The 20,298-nt window shown below is 41.0% G+C and overlaps 1 protein-coding gene across 50 annotated transcripts in view; it reads right to left on the bottom strand.

The window, feature by feature from the left end:
- Positions 1-20,298, bottom strand: part of Ank2 (ankyrin 2) — a 596,871-nt gene that overhangs the window by 75,339 nt on the left and 501,234 nt on the right. For 42 of the 50 annotated variants that reach the window (XM_052731611.1, XM_052731615.1, XM_052731610.1 and 39 more), the window contains 7 exons: positions 18,511-18,609; positions 17,938-18,036; positions 16,332-16,529; positions 11,177-11,275; positions 9,969-10,067; positions 5,808-5,906; positions 4,802-4,900 (listed from right to left, as the gene is read on the bottom strand). In XM_052731611.1, coding sequence (XP_052587571.1) covers positions 4,802-4,900; positions 5,808-5,906; positions 9,969-10,067; positions 11,177-11,275; positions 16,332-16,529; positions 17,938-18,036; positions 18,511-18,609 — 792 coding nt within the window. The remainder of the gene's footprint in view (positions 1-4,801; positions 4,901-5,807; positions 5,907-9,968; positions 10,068-11,176; positions 11,276-16,331; positions 16,530-17,937; positions 18,037-18,510; positions 18,610-20,298) is intronic. The other 8 variants (XM_052731651.1, XM_052731649.1, XM_052731614.1 and 5 more) reach the window with 1 other exon arrangement.

Genomic DNA, 20,298 nt, shown 5'->3' on the forward strand with positions numbered 1-20,298 from the left:
CAATCACATTTGTCAATAGAACTTTTGTAACTAGATAAAATATTAAATGTATAATTGCTTTTGTTTTTCCCATAGACAAAGGTGAGTACTCTGAGAAGTTCCAACAAAGATGTGTCCCCCCCCAAATAACTGCTCTCCAACTAGGTGTGGGTGAGATAATGATAAATGATTTGAAAAAAATATATCAGAAAAATTTAAGGGTTCTGTACTCTGTATGTATCTTTAAGAAAACACACAGAATGCCTAAGTGTTATATAAACTTTTGAAAAGGATTTCTTCGTTTATAATGTGTATGAATGTTTGCCTTCAAGTATTTACACTACACACATGCCTGGAGCCTATGTAGGCAAGAAGGGGGTTTCAGATCCACTGGAACTGGGGCTATAGGCAGTTGTGAACTGCCATGTGGGTAGCAAGTGCTAACCACCAGGCCGTCTCTTCAGCTCCACTAAGTGTTATCTAGATATTACAAAGCACATACACACACTGTGATTATTGACAGCATTTATGCAAAGATGACCATTTAGTCAGCTGATCACGGAACTATATTCATAGAAGAAAATGGTGACCAGACAGTGTCAAAAGACATTATCTGTATTCATTGTATTTTCATTTTGATGATTGATTCCTTTAATAGACATGGTATCAAATCAAATTTAGGACTTAGATTTTACATTTTCTTCATTTTTTTTTAAAAACCTTCCTAATGAGTAAAGGATAATATATCTAATATGATTTATGTGTGGTAATTTTGGATAATTTATTAAGTAATTTATGTTCTTCTCAGCAACGATTATTTGCCATATAATACATTATTTCAATATTACACCACTAATAAAAAATTAGCTGATGATGGCAGACTGACAGGTAGGGGAATGAGTCATTTTTCATAGTTTTTCCAATCTTAATAGACTAGGGCTGTTGGCTATTGCTGTTGGGAATATGCCCCCAGCCCTCTGATGGCCATTCTGGCAAGCACACAGAGACTTCATCCTAAGACAATGCTGAGCTGTCTCGCCTCCCCTGCGGCAACTCTCAGTGTAAATTTAGAAAAGCCAAGGTTAGGGAAACAAGCCACGATTCCACAGTGTCTGGGCAATCGCAGCCGCACCAGCCTCTCCCTTACAATCCACTGCCTCGATCTGCTCTCTCACAATGCCTTCATTCATGCCTTGGGGTAAAGAACTTGGGAAAGAAGTTTCTATTCTTCAAGAGAACTCACAAGGCTGTACAAGTGGCACACCCTATAAATGCAGCGGATGGGAAGTGAGACCATCACTTGTGCAGCGATAACTCAATGGCAGCATTTAATGGTAAACCTCATCCTGTGAAACGTTATTCCCTTTGCCTCAGTATAAAATGCCTTGCACTGCATGCTATCACCATAGTGCTGGCTTTTATTTGTTTGTTTTGGTTTTGGTTAACCAGTAAACTTTAGGACATGCCCACTGAAATCAATAAAGTATACTTCTTGTGTGGTATTTTTAGTTGAAAACGAGGCAGGAATAGTTCTTCCACAAAATTCTGCTTAAGCTACTTTTCAGCAAAACCGAGATTAATTACAGTGGAATGGTTAGGAAAGTGGGCTTTGTGATCCAGCACCCTAAACTGAATTCCAGATGTGTCCTCCAAAGCTAGCACATTACTAATCTTACATATTAATTATTTGCGATATCACAAATAGCACCCTATGGAGAAAAGAAAATATGGAGGAAAAAAATGACTGAACATCATTTCCCAAAGGGAAGTATACTGTCCGAAGATTTCCACACTAGAAGAGAATGCATCCATGCTTTTTAGCTCCAAATTCCATGTCTCAAAACAAACTCACAATTCTATCAGGAGCCAATTAGGAGAATCAGAAAATAAAGATAAAGCAGAATTGAAACATGTAGCCATTGAGATAGAGAGATGGCCCAGTGGTTAAGAACATTGGCTGCTCTTCCAGAGGATCTGGGTCCAATTCCCAGCACCCACATAATGTCCAACTCCAGTTCCAGGGGATCTGATGCCCTCTGTGGACACCGGGCATAGACAAACATGCGAGCAAACTACAAATAAAACAACAACAACCCATGACACCACTAACACTACCCCTCTACATAAAGGGGATTGTGGGGGATGGGGGTTTATTTAATGTGAATGACATACTGTAGCTGAAATCTGACATTCTATGTGTTATTTATGGTTTATTGGATTTTTCACCTAGAAATTTGAATTCCAAATGGGTGAGTTTTTTCAAATAATGCTCAAATTATTTAAAATGAACATAAATAATAATATAGTAGTGAATAAAATATGATAAAATATGAATAATTAAAAAGCAAAAGCTCATAAAATGTTCCAAAAATAAGTCCCTTGTATTAGAGCTAACCGTCAGAGAAAAGACCTTCCATTTTCTCCCTGTATATCTGGTTTCTGAGAAGCCATCTGCCAGCTTACTTAGAGACAGTAAATAGGAATTTTTAAAAATCAGCGTGTGTGTATGTGTGTGTGTGTGTGTGTGTGTGTTCCACCAGAGTGAATGCAGAGCACCCACGCCAAGGTGCATGTCAGAAGGTGAGAGGACAGCCTAGGATTGTCACTCGGAACTTTCCACCTTGTTTTGAGATAGGATCTCACTGTTGGCTGCTGTGAAGTCCACACTAGCTGGCCCTCCAGCTGCCGGGAATTCTCCTGCCTCTGCCTCCTCTCTTACCACATGAGGACAGTTACAGATGTGCATTACCATTATGTGGTTCTGGGGGTCCAAACTTAGACTCTCACACTGGCAAGGCAAGTGTCTTAGCCACTGAGCCACTTTCCAGCCTAGTAAACAGAACATTTAGAGACAAATGAAGGAATGCTAGGTGCTTCTGTTTGAAAATACAGACCTTTGTGTTTAAAATCGCTTGCTCTAATTCATATTTATGTACTAGAAATCTTAGAAAGGAGATGCGTAATTTCACAATGTTGTTGATGTACAAAAAAAAAAAAGAAAGAAAGAAAAAAAGAATGTATTTTCCTCTGGTCACAGCTCTCTTCTCCCCTCCCGCTACACATGTGCAGAAGAGCTGTTAGAACCAGGGATGCTCTTCAGCCTGTAGCACAGGGGCCCCACACATCTTCCCTCCAGTCAAGAAGAAATGTTACTTAGCAAAAATGAATGAAAGTAGGGCCAGGAGAGGAAAAGAGCCACAAGCTTGCCATCTAGTGGCAATTTAGTAAAAATACAGACCCGTGATTCCCAGTGTGGAAAAAGTTAAAAGTTAACAAAAACCAGACTCCAACAGCACCCATGTTCAGCCAACCTTGTCACTCAAGCCTTTGTGAGGTCATGCTGTTCTGAGGTGACATAACTGTGGAGGTCTTCATATGAAGACATTCCTGTTATGAAAAAACATTATTTTTTTTTAAAGCAACTAAGGTTCAGCCATACAGAAAGATTTTAAATATTCTCACCACAAGGAAATGAAGGTTTGAGGGGATAATACATTTATCTTCATTTGAGTATCACATAATGGAAACACACACCATAATATCTCAAGACATTGCAGAAGGATGGGCATTTTTCATGAATTGATTTAAAATGTTTAAATAGAATATATATAAATATTAAATAGAATATATATATATATATATATATATATATATATATATATATATAAAGAAAGAAAGGCCTTGGCCTTATATAATGACAGATAAATAGGGTGATAAACATTGACAAGACGTTTTCTCGCAGATCAAATCTATACTGTATCTCTTTGAAACTCCTGTGTGAGCTGGCTAAAGGAGATGGGCTGCGGGAAAATCGAACAGTGCAGCTGCCTCCCATCGAAAGTGCAGTCGATATTGTGCAGCTCATTAATCATTCATAGTTCGCTCTATTTAAAACTGCATGTCACATCAACTGTATTCCATCTACCTCAATGGCTGTCAACAGGGACTTTCCGTCAGCCTATGAAACAAAATTCCTTTCTCTTCCCTCCCATCTATTAACAGAACCAAGTGTTCCCAAACACTTTATGTAGCAGTTCGAGCTTGGAGCGGTCACTAGAACCTTGTTCCGAATACTTTATTTGTTGATTTGTGGTTTTATTGTTTCCATGGAACATCTCAGGTTTTGCTGTTTCTCTGCTTTACCAAGAGAAATTAAAACGCCATTGTTCATAGAACTTGTGCTGAAATTAAAGTTTAAAAACTCCTCCCTGGAGCCTATGCAGAGATTAGTATGTATCACTGTCAGGGTTTGCTCTTGGGACTTCCTCTGGCAAAGGCAATGACTCTTACTGGTCCCTCCTCAAGAAGCATTAGGCATTTTAAAGCAGTTGGAAAGAAAGGATTTTAGGCACACACTGAACACCTGCAATTTTCTTTTTATTCTAAAAAATCATCAGACATAAGAAGGAAAAGAAGAAATTTAAGGATGCATTGTTGTCTTTAGAAGTGCATTTGACCTAGACAGGGTCTCTTTTGAGAGGCTGCCTGAGCTCTAGGCCAAGTTCAGGTTGCCTGCAGAATGTGGTACCTTTCTGCCGGCAGTAAGTGTCACACATAACTAGAGGAACCAGAGACAAAAAGTCATAGGGAAGAGGTACTTTTCTGTAGTTATAAGGCTGTATTCATGTTTGATTTGGTATTACATTGAGTTAAAGACAGAACCCCTGTATCCGTGGGTAAACACATTTATAGCTGCATATTCCTCGGTCTATTCTACAAGGCATTCAACAAAAGAAGCTCAACACAGAAGCTGCAAAGGCAGAGCATACGTGGCGGGAAAACCAAGAGGACAGGAGCTGATCAGTCGCCAGCCAGTACTCACCGTGGTGGTGGTGGTGACCTCTTCAGTCACAACCTTCAGGGTGTCAACCACGGAGATGTAGCCCAGCCGCTTAGCAATCGCCAGGGCTGTGTTACCATTCTGAAGAGAGAGAAAGAGGGAAAGAGTAAGAAAGGCTAGGGAGGATTGCCTTGTGAGCCAATGAGCTCACTCTTAGCTCGGCATGAGCCAGCACTTCCTTCCAAAACAAGGCACAGCTCAGGAAAATCACTAGTTTTTACCATTACATCTAAATCTGTCTTGGTAACTTCTGTAGACTATAGCCCAGGTCACCATGGTAACACAACAAGCTTGCATCTGCCTGTGCTTTTTAATAAGAAGCACTCGATGCTTTAACCCTGAGGTTGTCAAGCGGCTCCAAATGCTGCGCGGGCCTTCTAAAGCCGCCTCTGGGACCAAGAATGGTGTCTGCCAAAATTAGAACCTGGTCCACTCATTGCTCACCAAGGGTCAGGCCATCTGCTGCAGGTAAGACGCTAGCTACCATAGGGACCCAGTGACTGATTTAGCTTCTGCTCTGCAGGAGCTCCAGAGCTGCAAGAAGTACACAAGCCAGCAATTCCAGCGGCCTCCGTCCCAGGCCACTGGGGACCCCGTTTGTTTAATTACACCGCTTAGTTTACATTTCAATGGCTCCACATCCCAATGAGGCAGTTCTAAGCCAGCAGCTCTGAAACTGGGCCCGGTTAAGAAGACAGGGAGGAAGGGGGAGGGGTAGGCACTCACATCTGAGAGCCAGCTGTAAGCAAAGCCCTGCCAGCAGCCCAAGTGGAGGCCCCCACTCCCCAGAGACCCAACTGACTTCCTTCCCGGCAAGCACTCCCCAGAAATCACAGACTTCTAGAAAGGATTTTCCCGAAGTTTGGGGCTTTCCGCAGGCTGGGAGTTTGTTTGAGGAGGATGTGTCACACTTAATCTCTGACAATCGGACACCAGGGCAAGAGAGGAGGAAGGGAAAAGAACCGGGAAGGGCCGCACGCCTCCTTACCGCAGTGGTGGCATTTGGCTTGGCCCCGTGCTGGAGCAGGACATTAATGATGTGTGTGTGTCCCTGTTGGGCAGCTTGGTGCAAAGGTGTGTAGCCATTCTGTGGACCATGAGGGCGCCGATTTGCAGAGAGAGAGAGAAGAGAATTCGGTTAGTCTTCACTCTTACTTCACTTGTCTTATTTACAGCTGACCCATTAAGCACCTCATTGTTTATTTGGAGCACAATTTTCCCAGCAACCCATTTCTCAGCAACAAACACTCCCTCACACCTTATGGCGGACTAAACAAGAAGAGATTAGATTATGAAACATGAGATAAACAGACTCCAATTTATAACTGTCATTATATTTTAAAATGCTGACATAGAGAGGAGATTTAAAATGGGAAAGAACAATAGAGCTGTGATATTTTTCCTTAGGAAAGATGAAGTGTGAGTTGATGCTAAGCTGAAGGCTGCCGAGGGTCACACAGGCCACTATTCATCATGACCATCCTCACAACCCTTGAAGTTAGTTTTAGAAGATCTACAACAATGAAAGAGAATTGAATCTCATGCTTAACTCAGGAGCTGGCTTTGGTTCTAAAAGATTGCACGCATAAACTTTAGAGTAGAAAACTTCACTGGCAGTCCAGTGCCCTGCCCCAAGAAAATGTGTCTTTAAAAACTAGAATTTTGGCCGGGCGGTGGTGGCGCACGCCTTTAATCCCAGCACTCGGGAGGCAGAGGCAGGCGGATCTCTGTGAGTTCGAGGCCAGCCTGGACTACCAAGTGAGTTCCAGGAAAGGCGCAAAGCTACACAGAGAAACCCTGTCTCGAAAAACCAAAAAAAAAAAAAAAAAAAAAAAAAAAAAACTAGAATTTTGACAGTGTGATCAAAACTTTCATGGAGATGAAAGCCCCTGACTTGGAAGGACTCGCTGTTAGGATCAGTATGAGACCAGTCTTGTGCAGAACTGTAGTAGTTGACAGGGGTAGCACACATTAGTTATGTATTCATATTAACTCAAAATTTTTACTGGATTTCTTGATGGTGGAATGGGAGTCATTCCCTGGGCATTCATTGTGTGCTAGATGCTGGACCTTAGAGTGGTGTCTCTTCTAATCTTCATGCTCACTCTGAAATGACTTGCAGTGTTTAGTATATGAAAGGTATTTTGTAAATAATAGTTCACTAAATGAATAGTGAACAAATGATTCATAAATAAATATTGTTTTCCCCATTTCAGAAACCATGAAACTGAAAATAACAGGGTTAATAAATTTCTCCACAATCACTTAGGTTTAGTTTCTATACAGAAGATCATGGAAATCAGTAGCTAACTGGCAATTCCCTGCAAAAAAATATTTATTTATCTGTATCAGAGCCCAAGCTGTAACTTTTGAGTGATATATTTGTATATATATTATGCTGAAAAGAATATGCACACACGTGTGCACATTTCATGCAGTGTCAGAGCAGACTCAAGGCCAACATGCATATTTTGTCATTTTGACAATATGAAATGTCTGGTCAGATTGGTGAGTGTCATAAGACCCCTTCTATATAGTCACAGTGGCCTTTCTATGGATGGGAATGTCATCATGTAGGAGTGTCTTTCTGTCCAGGTGTCCCTAACTCTGTCATGTTAGGAGTCTGACACCTGCTATGAATCCCTACAATAAAATAAACCCAATGCCCTGAAACTGCAGTTCATTTAAAAAGACTCTGAGAACCCTACGGTAATTATAAGACCCTGCTCTCAAATCAGGCAATCTATGGACATTTGAGAAGGTCGAAGTAAGTAATACTTATTTTCCTAAAAAGTCTTCCTTTACATTTTATTTATAATATTCAGTCAAATGAATTTTACCTTACTTCTTCATTATCACTCAAGCTAGTTCATTTAAGAGGCATTCACTAACCATGTGCTATGTGCTAAACACTTTAGTATATAAATAGCATTCCATATACTAAACTAATATATATTAATATACTTTAAAAGATAGACTACCTACATAAATAGTGCTAAATATAATTAGTCATGGTTAAGTAACAGTCTGGCCCCAATGTAGACCATATTATACGGAGTGCTCAGTGACTGATCCCTATGGTCTGGAAAAAACGACCCCTGGGTGTGATTTAATCTAACCTTCACCTGAAGCTATAATGAGTGAAAATATTTACCAGAAGTTTGAGAAGGTCTATAACTTTATATTGACATTGGCTTGACGTTTATGTGACTCTCTAAGTCATTGGCACACCAGCCTCAAATCTACCTTCTACTGAGGATGAGCAACGCTCCAAATCCCTTACACTTCCATTTTTCTCACTCGTAATACAGAAGTGGCTGAAGCTCTATGCTTTAAGAAGGACCAAATAAATTCTCCATGAAGTTATGTGTGACTCATAGGATTGTATGAAAATGCTAGCAAGACGTGTCATTTCTTCATAGACAATCTTTGTATCCTTGCAGTATGTCTGATCAAAGAAATTTCCATTTTGTACTAGAGTTTAAACCCCTTTCACAAGTTCAGTTTGTTTCAATCTAATATGACAGGGTTTCATTATAATTCTAAGCAAATAATGATTTCATTTTTTAAAGTTTACATTTCTTAATCTTTACGCCAAGTTTTATAAGCAGTTATGGAGTAAAGGCAGTACACATTCTAAAAGCAATTAAACAATTCTTTAGTAACTACGGTTACACATAAAACATCAGGAAGAAAATATAATTCCTTCTGCAAGAGTATCATTCCATGTGGAAAAAATTCTGAAGAACTTATTAACAGATAGCCTATAAAGACATGCATCTGTCTACTGCACTGAAATATACAGCCACAAAAGTCACAGTAAAAGTTATATAGTTCACATCTCTAAAACATTAAAAGGAGATTTTGTTTTCATCTTAATCAAATGTTTGTCTGGTGCAGATCTAATTCCACAGAGGCCCAGACAATATAATACAGTGCTTGGCATCTAAATATTAAAACCATCTCGGTGGGCAAACACTCATGAAACCACATAAACCTTTGCTAATACTGCCGGTGTCTCATTGCCTGGTGCATTTGTACATTTCTGTCTGTTGTGACTATGTATATGAACCAGTTCAACAAAAGAGGGCGCTAGGAACTACAGCCTGAGGAGCCATAGGGAAACTCTTCAATACCCACCAATGAAAGTTTCATAGAATTGTGGAGGTCAGAAACTACACAATGGCCATCATAGGGCAAGACTGGGAGTTTGAATCTTAAGTGTTATAGTACTATTTACAGTTTTCAAAATACAGTATTTTTTTAGATTAGTCTATGAATATGCTTTTGCACAAAAATGATTTTGCTTGTTTCTAAGAGGACAGAAGAAAAAACACCGATTTATAAAACATCTAGTATTGATTTCTAATTAGTACCATCTTGAAAAGATGGCTCTGAAACCGCTGAATGTTCTCTTGTGGATGTACCTGGTCTGTGGCAGGTCTTCCTGATGTGTGAACTCAAACACACCATGCCACATTTCGCTGTGGCAATGAGTCGCAAAGGTATAGCATCCATCAAGAGCAGCAGTTACACCATGCTTCTCTCTTGAACTTGGACTAATCTATGTGCACTGAGATATTGGTGATATTCTGACCTGTGCTGTCCAAATTGGACCTTTGACCTATGTTATACAGAACTGTTAGGGACATGTCATCTCTGAGTTATCCCTAAGAACTTACAACCCAGGCATTTGACACTTTTGTCTCTAAGCCTTACCACATGAGACAGTTTATTTAAAATGGGATATATACAGTGTGAGCTGTGCAGGTCTGTATTTCCACAGGAGGAGATATGGGGTTGGGGATGGGACCAAGGGCCCAATACTGTAGAGGAAGTCTGTCAGGGCTTCAGGATGGTCTCTGAGGATCAACTATATCCTGCAGTAAATTGATAAGCCAAAGCAGTTTTAATTTTATAACACAAGCAGTTCTGAAGCTGACCTCCATGGCCATCAAAGGTTTATCAGAATGGAAAGCCCTAAACCATCAGAAAACTACACTGCTTCTTCAAAATTTCCTTGGAAGGTCGAGAAGGCAAAATTAAATTTAAACCAAAAATCAACTTACAGCTGTTGTAGAGTGTCCTCGTTGTACCCTGGGCAGGATGCGTTTCATTATCAAAAGGGAAAATGAGCATATATGTTTACCTTGGTTTTTGCATTGACATTTGCTCCCTGTTTCAGAAGAAAGTTGACCATTTTCACATTTCCATAGTGACAGGCCACGATTAAAGGAGTGTAACCAAGCTGTAATGACACATATTAAGTATTAGCATATTAAGTACAAGTATTATACTTCTAGTAGTTAATCAACAAAGGTAAGGTTTCAGTTACTGTACATGGTATCTCTTGGGTGCAAATACAGGATGAGTGGTCCACTAACCACACAGAACTTTACATCCGCAAGGGAGACAAGACACACAGGTGACTTCACTTAGCTATAATAACTGACAAGTGCAAAATGATAGGATATGTCCATGGGCGGGAGAAGACTCTACTAGTAGAAGTAGGTGGAGATGAGCGAAAGGTGGTAGGAAGAATGGGAAGATGGGAAGATGTACAAAAAAGAGATGTCTTCCGGACATGAGATACCTATTGTACTCATAAACTCACTGAGCTGCTGTAGCTGCACAAAACGTGCACAAGATTGGGCTCATCCATATTTTATCCTGAATGAGAGGGGGAGCCCGTGAGGCCCCATCCCTCCCAGAGGGGCTGTCAACATTAACACTTGTCTGGGGAGAGTGCCAACGTCCTTAGTAGTGTAGCTCTAGATAAACTGTCCTCACTTCATGGAATAACTTCCTACCTACGTTCAGATAAGTAAGACTATTTAAACTCATTGGTCCCCACACAGAGAGAAGGCAGTAGAGCTGGAGGGGAGCATGTTGAGAAGAAGGGTGCTGGTGGGAGAGGGTGAGGGAGAGGAGAAGGGAGGGGGATGAAGGAGTGAAAATTATTACCACTCATTATCTAAGTATAAGTGACACCAAAACAACAACAACTACAACAAAAAGAATGGGTAAGAGAACAACCGCACAGAGAGAACCAGCCCTCCTCAAGACCAAGGGCATGATGCAGAACAAGGACAGGGGCAAAACACTGAGGCAGACGCAGGAGTTGAGGCTGAAGTGAGAGGGTGGGCGACAGCCTGCAGAACTGGAGTCTTAGGGTGAGTCCTGAGGCCATTGTCTCCACTCCGATCTGATTCGGGCAGACACAGGGAAGCATGAGGTTTATACTTGAGAATGAACTTTTAAAAAGAGGGACCCCGGGCCTGAGCTGCCCTGAACGAGGCCAACCCAGAATCAGGCAAACCAGAACTGACGATAGCATTGAGCAGAGATCTGCCGTACCTTCGTGGAGGCATCCTGGTCAGCCCCGTGTTTGGTGAGAATGTCGGCAACGTTCACTTTATCCTCTTGGGCTGCGAGGTGCAAGGACGTGAGCCCACTCTGCAGCCAGAAGGGAAGCAAGGGAACACATCAGAGAGGGAAGCACACTGTCATCTACAGGGTCGTGTCTTGAAAGGAGCTGGAAAAACATATGGCCTCTCTCCAGACATCCCATCTTCTCACATGTCAGACAAATCCTTAGAGTAAACATGAGTGTTCAACCAAGATATATTCTCTGCAGCAAACTACATTTTCTGTATTTGATATTTATGATTTGAGTCTTTAAAATAGTTCAGCTAATAAGCTTCCAAATAATATTCATTTCAAACCTACTTACACCTCCTCATGAGTCTACTTATTTACTTAAATTTATGGACCAAACAAACAGTGCTGCAACTTTATAACTTTGGCAATAATCAATATTATCATCAATAAAGTATCATATTAATGTTTAAAATATATTGAGTTACTGGAAGAAAGCTCAGAATGTTTTTTTCTAGCACTCAGTTTATTTTGGAGTGTAGGGGTTGTCTTTTAAATGGTAAATTTTTAAAAATAATCCTGTCATTTATATAGCACTGTAAAACTTGACCAATTTTATGGGGGGAGGAGTATATCCTTTGGGTATCCAGTAATCAATGTGTTGATTTGAATACATGGATAATGTACAGTCATGAATAAAAACAATCATGGAATAGAGAGGGGAGAAGAAGTTTATCCAGCCAATGCTACACCCTAGCAGCTTCACTACATATGAGTAGCTCCCTTGAGCAAATATAGGATTTAAGGGTGTCAAATATAATTTTAGCAGGCAATTTTTGAGTACTTTTGTTATACTAGGAACAACTCACACAATTTGGACATAGATATGAGCCAAGTGTCTGCTTATGGAGAGCCCATAGTCTAACTTAGAATATATCCATGCTATGTCTTCCACTCCTCCGACTAGCACTCCAATATCCTTAGGATTTTCCATCTTCTACTGTTTTCAGTGAGTACTGGTGAGTGCACCTAGGACTTCAGGCATAGCATACAAATACTTCACTGTTGAGTCACAACCCCAGGTCCCTTTTTCCCTTTGATGATAAAACAAGGTCTCACTAAGGGGCCCAGACTAGTTGTAGATTCACTAAATAGCTCAAGCAGGTTTTGAGTTTATGAGTCTCCTGAGCCTCTCAGTAGCTGGGAATACAAGCCTATGCCACCAAACCTAGCTATGTTTCTACCTTGCTCAACGTCAGTTAGCATCCTGGCTAATTGGCTAGCCCTGTTGACCATGGCTGGAAGGCTCGTTCTCCCCATTACCATTGAGGCTGAGAAAACTGAGCATGGCCTTCAAACACCATTGCTTCCAGCATGGCACTATTCCCAGAAATTCACAGCCACTCTGACCATTGGAAACATGGGTGGCACATATAGAGAAAAGATCATCCTCTGACTCTATAGGGGGCTTTTCATCTGAGGGCTTGGTGCTTATTAATTCTTGAGCTAGCTGAGCTCAGCTGTGAGTTACATAAAACATCAGCCTGAGAAAGAAATCTTTTTGCATTAAAACTCTGTCATTTATGAACAAATATTATTTAATCCTACAGCATAAAAGTCTTAATATTAAGACAAAACAGAGGATACTTAATAATATGAATATAAGCAAAAAAAGAAGCAAAAAAAAAAAAAACTTCCTCAAGTTGATTGTTTTTCTTGTGTTTTCTTGAGGGAGAGTTGGTAGCCCAAGTTGGCCTCAAAGTCAGGATCCTCCCAATCTGAATAATTTTCTTCATGACTGCATGCCAGTTAAAAAGCTCCTTAAATATTTGCTAGCTGGCTGCTTATTCTTTGAAAGCAGGTAGTAATACATTGAAAAGGATACCATCAAGGAGAGCAGAGTAAATCCACTCTATATATTTTGAAAATTAAAAACCATACCATCAGAAGCATTGTGTGATTGGTTTCATATACTGTCTGGAATGTGTTGTCTCTTTGAGTTGCTGGTCAGAGCTGACCCGAAGACACCCTAAACAATACAGGATATTTATCTTGATTGATCATCGGAACTTGATGATAAGACCCTATCCTGAAGACACTTTGTCACAGGACATGAGTGGCCAGGAAGCCTCCTCCCTGATAGCTAGTTTTCATAGTACTGAAAGGTGCTAAGCAGGCTGCTGGGGGTGGGGGAGTCATCAAAAGTCATCTCAGCCAGTTGTGAACCTGTGAACCACAATAATGATTGGCTTGACTAGATCTGCCCATGGCGCAACAGTGGTACAAGTGTTACCAAGCCCACCAATTCATTCTTTGCTTTATGAATGGATTTCAGGCTCAGTCCATAGGATAAAACATGCAATCTTAGTGCTGATAATCTGGCTAAGAACCTGGGGCTGGGTGGGGTTAGCTCACAGGTCCCAGGAGTGACTCCACTACTATTACTTGGCTAAATGGACATGATATCAAATATCTACCTATATTGTAAGTGCAGCTTTCTGATCTCACCACAGAAGCTTCTTCATGTAATGGATAGTGGTTAACATAGAGAATTATAACTGGTTAAAGTACACAAAATAAGTATCTGTGGATTGCTCAGCCACGAACAGGACATTGATATCATCCCCATCTCCAAGACTCGGGGACCATCATGGAAGAATGAACAAAAAGATTGTAAGAGCCAGACGTTGGACAGGAGCAGAGCAAAACAACATCTTCTGGAGATGACAGGTCTGTTGTCCTCATGAACTCACAGCAGCTGGGGTTGTTAGCACAAGACCTACACAAGGTGTAGCTAGCCAATATTCTAGCATGGAATGAGAAGAGGGGCTCATGAGTGTCTAACTGAGGAGATATGGACAGTTTATAGTTTCTGGGGATGGGTGAGCCAGTTTCCATTTGGGGGTATGCTCACTGGTAGGTCAACAGCCACCAGTGGATGGTGCCACACACAAGAGTCTATGTACAGCACAGATTGGACTCCAAGGGTTATTTTATTTTTAAAGAAGACAAGAGATTAGAAGGGGTTGGAAGAGGGGAAAATAATGGGAGGAGAGTGAGGGGTGAATATGACCAAAATACACTGTATGACATTCTCAAAGCATTAATAAAATATTATATATAAAAAGATTTTAATCTATTCAAGATGGTACTTAATATTTAAATAAGTTTCTCCTGATTGTTTTCAAATGAATATATTTTTAGGTAGACAATAAACAATTGCATGCCCCCTTTGTAAACTGATATTAAATAAAATATTTTGTATCTCAGTGTCAGGATTTCCCCACCTGGGCAAATGACCACCTGAAAGGCAGGATTTAAATGTGGTTCAGACTTTCCCTATTGTCTGGATGATATTAGCTTTCACTGTTAGATTTTATGTACACTCTTTGTAAAATGCAAGTCTGGGAAGACTATACTAGCTCCACGTTGTGGTTTAAACATATCTGCCAAAATTTCAAGGCAAAACTAAATCTCCAAATTCACATATTGATGCTACTTGAAGTTGGTGTCACTGGGTGGACTTAGAATTCTAGGAGTCCATGAGGGTGAAGCACCCATTTCCTATTTGTGATGCTCTCCATTATGTAACAAGAAAACCCTCACCAGATGCCAAAGATGTGCTAGTGCCATCCTGTTGGACTTCTCGGCCTCCAGAACCACAGCCAGTTCAAACTCTTATTCTCTATAAAGTTCTCCGTCCCAAGTATTTTGTCACAGCAAAAGACTAAACATATTACACTTTAAGAAAGGATCTGGAGCCGGGCGGTGGTGGCGCACGCCTTTAATCCCAGCACTCGGGAGGCAGAGCCAGGCGGATCTCTGTGAGTTCGAGGCCAGCCTGGGCTACCAAGTGAGTCCCAGGAAAGGCGCAAAGCTACACAGAGAAACCCTGTCTCGAAAAACCAAAAAAAAAAAAAAAAAGAAAAAAGAAAGGATCTGGGAGGACTTTTGATAAAAAAAGGACTTTCAACACAAAGTTAAGAATGCGATGGGTCACTTCTGAGTGATAAAGACAGGGACCAGAGCTCTAGATACAGTTGAGCCAATCTACCCATATCACAGTTCTTCTAAAGAGTGCATGTTATCCCTGGTTAAATGTTAGTAAGCCAGTTTGAACTTGATGTTCCAAAAGTACTGGTTAATTTACCAGTCACATGTTGAAAGCATAGTATTTGTGGAAAATCCTAGGAAGCTTTTTTTTTTTTAATCTTGCCCAATCACATGGTACAGACAAAAAGCACCAAGAGACTCAAATGGTTAGTTAATAAGTACAGACTGTAATTTTCAGTCTCTCAGCAGGTGGCCCCAGGTTGATATAAGTAATTAAATCTGTAGTAGGCATACATTTTCATGTTTGAATGATTTTACCTTTATATCCTTGACTATTATATTATAATTAACATGGTCATTTACAAAGGCTATTCACTGGGAGAAAACGAAAATTACTGTAGGGCTTTCTCTAAAAATTATTTCTAACCAAAGCCACTACCTAAGGTAGGCTGAAGGTGGCTTAACAATCTGTATTTCACTAAGTTCTCAGGCCACAACATAGAAGTAATGCTGTTTGGCTTGGGTGGTAGACACGACATGCTAGGTCAGGTTCACCTGCAGAAGCCCAACCTCCAGCTGGAACCACTGTCTTGTCTGTCTCTGTCCCTGGCTCCCTAGTCACTTTCTTACCGCGATTTGCAATCACAACCAGCAGAAACTAAGGCACTGTGGCTGCTGAAGTACAGTGATCTTAACTCCTGGGGACTATGGGCTAGCCTCTTGAGATGCTCACACAGCACTAAGAACCTGAGAATGCAGGGCAGCACAGAGAGATAATGAAACTGACTGGAGAAGAGAAGACCCACAATGCAGGCTTATAGAAAGTGAACCCATGGGAACCATTGGCGCCATCCCCTGGCTTTCTAGCTCTCATAATTTTGCCTTCCTTACAATCTTGGGGTTTCTGACAAGCCCTGCTTCCTTTGTATGTGTGTGTGTGTGCGCGCACACACACACACACACACACACACACACACATACACACACACACACACAACTTTTTTGTTCCAAGTAATCTTTGCTTAGTTTCTATTTTAATTTTAAATTTCTCTGATTGAGGCCAGAGTCTAGAAAACAATACCTTGGTTGACATGTGGATATTGGCTCCTTTTTCCAGAAGCAAGGTGACCATATCTGTGTGCCCCTCTTGTGAGGCCAGATGCAGTGGAGTGACCCCTTGCTTCGTCACAGTGCTGGTCTCAGCTCCATAGTTCAGTAGTGTGGAAGCTATCTGCATCTGATTCTTCTTGGCAGCAATGTGTAAAGGAGTATAACCATTCTACAACAGAAACAAAGAGATGGATATGACACACAAAGCACACACACACAGCTCACACACACATATCACATACACATATCACACACACACACACACACACACACATACACATCACACACAGAGAGAACAAATATTTATCTCCAATGTAATAATAACGTATAATCAGCCAGAAAAGATAAACCTAAGCTGACAGTCAATTCAAACTCTTAGTTATGACATGCTTCCATCTAACCATACCCAATCTTTGCAATCAAAGACAAAATATCCCCGAGTATACTCTAGAACAGATACAGACATAAAAATATCAAATCTGAAAGTCTCTTCATAATTAGATTCTCTCCCAAACAAGAGAAGAAAGGACAGCAGCCACCTCTTCTGTGTGATAGTCCTTAAGTACCTGGTGGTAGATTTCATCTCTGTCTAAAGACTTCTCTAGAATCTTCTCTCTTCAGGCGAAGCATCCCATTCCTTCAACTATTCCTGACCCTTTGATCCAGTGCTAGTCCCCTCTCCCTGAAAGATGACCTGCTCTGAGCTGGTGATGACGTGTCCATAATGCTCCAGAATCATGCAGTCTCACACCACTGAATTCTACACATCAGATACGACTGTAACCACACAGAATCTAATTGAGTAACTCCTATGGTATCGTTGCAATACTTGTACTCAAATGGTTCTAACTGGAGTGTTCTTTACACTCCCTGAGCAAATGCTGTGGAAGTCCTAGAATAAGCCAGGCTCTGTGATGGGTAAAGGAACACAAAGGTAGACAAAATTTGTGTTGTTAGGAATCTAATATAACATTACTATTTTCTAATCATGACAAATATTTTAAAATATGATTTTAAATGAGTGAGGGAAAGATGTGACATTCATGTATCTTTCCAACATAAAAATATATTTGTAAACAGCATAAACTAAGATAACCTGTTGATAGGTAACCAGGCTAGGTAGGAGCTATGTTTGATTATAGATGAAAGATATACATCAAGAAGGAATTGGTCATCTAGAGACCCAGTTAAAAGTATCTACAATGCAGTTGACCCAGAAGAACATTTAAAAGGTAAAGAAACAAGAGATGTTTGATGTGAGAAGGAATGAGGGTATGAAAGTTATGTTTTAAAGGCAAGAAGGAAAAACCTATAACGCCTTTGTCAAGTTACATTTCTCAGTATCTAAAACACTGACAGCTCGGAATAAGATTAATCTCCACAAGCTCATATGCATAGTCTCAATTGATAACTTCCAGCTTTAAAAATTGCAAAAAAGTTTTAGACAAAGCGATTGGTAGAAACAGTTAAAAAAGAAGTTACCAAAAGTTATTACTGTTTCAGTTATTTAAAAACAAGGCCCTGTATACTCAGATTATAGCTACAGGGCACTGGGAATGCTAGGCTGTGGTCCTCACCTTGGCAGTGGCATGAGGGGAAGCACCCTTCTCCAGCAGCAGCAGCGCCACCTTCTGGTTGTCATAGTGAGCAGCAACATGGAGCGGGGTAAGGCCATTCTGTAAGGGTGGTGTTTAAATCTCAGCATTAATACATTAGCGTTAGCTGCTCTGAAGCTACCAGGATGCATGGACGGTGCTATCAATTAATTACATGTTAATTAATTAATTAATATGGTCAATGGAAAGAGGCACAAACAGGCACATGATAATTTTCATATTAGAAACAAAACTCAAATTGAGAATGTTTGCACTGAAAATTAGCCAGGGGCAGTTTTCGGGTCACAGTGAACAAAAGTTCAATTTCTGTGTACATCACAGGATTCTTCTTGATACAGAGAAGCTGTGGGCGCTTTAGGATAAGAATACATATTAGAGGTACCGCAAAAAAAAAAAAAAAAATGCTTTTCAACTGCAGTGTACATCAACAGTGTACATCAACTTTTGCCTGGAGCATTCATCTTCATTTCTGATGTGTGATAGAAAGGAGTCAACAGAGTTGAATGATAAAAACATACTATGGAAACCACTTACCTTCCCTGCTGAGTCTGCGGCTGCGCGGCGCTGCAAGAGAAGTTTTGCCACATCCAGGCTTCCATACTTGGCTGCTACATGCAGGGAAGTGAAACCCTTCTACGGCGTGACCGAGAAATGTGAAAATCAGTTTGTTGTTTGTTTAATTCAATCCCTTACAACATTTTTGCTAACCCATCAAGCAAACATTATTGATTCTCCATTTGTGAAAAAATGATGGCATGAAATCTGTTAGTCATGGATAAGTAAAAGGGTTAGGAAGGAGACTTAACCAGAACGGGCAGGAGCTTTGCTAGGCTTGATGGAGTTCACAACAACACATGTATGTGAAGTCTTGGAGACTGAAACTTGACATTAACAATTTGGGATCCACAATCCACTGGTGTCAGTATATGGCCCTGATTTGTGAATGGAAAGCAAAATACCCAAAGCCTGTCTTTCATCTTGCCTCTGAAACAAACACAACCAAGTGAACAGCTAGCTGCCTTTGATTTCTTATAGTCTTTTTATAATACTTTTCATTCAAAATAGTCTATTAAAAATATCTTTTTAACACTCTGAAATTTATCCCCTTTCCCAGAAGACCATGCTGTCCAAAAGCCCAAATTCTCTAGTCAAAGCCATTGTCCTGGTGTGCCATTGGCTGACTAATACTAGATAGTTAACCACACTAAAGCTTCAACAATGTGCTTTTAAAAGACGCCTGTCCCAGTCTGGACCCACAGCCAGGAGCCTGCATGGGATCAACCTAGGCCCTCTACATACATGTGACAGATGTGTAGCTTGGTCTACTTGTGGGACTCCTAGCAGTGGGAGCAGGGTCTGTTCCTAATGCTTTAGCTGGCTTTGGGGAACCTGGGCTGCCTTGCTTAACCTTGGTACAAATGGGGAGGGGAGCTTAGTCCTCCTGAAACTTGATAAGCCTTACTTTGTTGATACCCATGAGAGGCCTGCATCTTTCCAAACAGAAACAGAGGAGGAGTGGATTGTGGGGGTGTGGGAGTGTGGGGGTGGGGGGATGGGAGGGTACAGAGGAGAGGTGGGGAAAGGCCATGTGAGGGGGGAGGGGAAACTGCAGTTGGGATGCAGTAATAAATGAATAAATTTAATTAATAATAAAAACATGCCTGTCCTACACATTGTATATGTACACACTCATTGTCCCGTGAAACTAACCAAGAGCAGTACTTCAATGAGCAGAGTGCTATAAATAAAGTGAGTCCCAGTCCTGAACCCTCCAGGTGGTACAGATCCCGCACTATGATGTCAAAGCATCCTCCAGGACAGACACTTTAGCCACATGCTTTTCTGGAACAATAGTGGGAGTTGGAGAATGCTGACACTGACCAGAGTCTAGAAAATAAACCCAGCAAATACTTCTGCACTGAGTACTATTTAAGTCCCTGTATTGGCTGGTTTTGTGTGTCAACTTGACACAAGCTAGAGTCATCAGAGAGGAAGGAGCCTCAGTTGAGGAAATGCCTCCATGAGATCCAGCTATAAGGCATATTCTCAGGTGGTGATCAGTGGGGGAGGGCCCAGTCTATGGTGGGTAGTGCCATCCCTGGGCTGGTGGTCCTGGGTTCTATAAGAGAGCAGGCTGAGCGAGCCAGGATAAGCAAGCCATTAAGCAGCATCCTTCCATGGCTTCTGCATCAGCTCCTGCCTCCAGGATCCTGCCCTGTTTGAGTTCCTGTCCTGACTTCCTTCAATAATGAACAGCAATATGGAAGTGTACACCAAAAGAAAAACCTTTTTCTCCCCAACTTGCTTTGAGTCATGGTGTTT

The sequence above is a fragment of the Peromyscus californicus genome, unplaced genomic scaffold, assembly GCF_007827085.1.
Source record: "Peromyscus californicus insignis strain IS unplaced genomic scaffold, ASM782708v3 Scaffold_9__1_contigs__length_137607984, whole genome shotgun sequence".
Taxonomy (NCBI): Eukaryota; Metazoa; Chordata; class Mammalia; order Rodentia; family Cricetidae; genus Peromyscus; species Peromyscus californicus.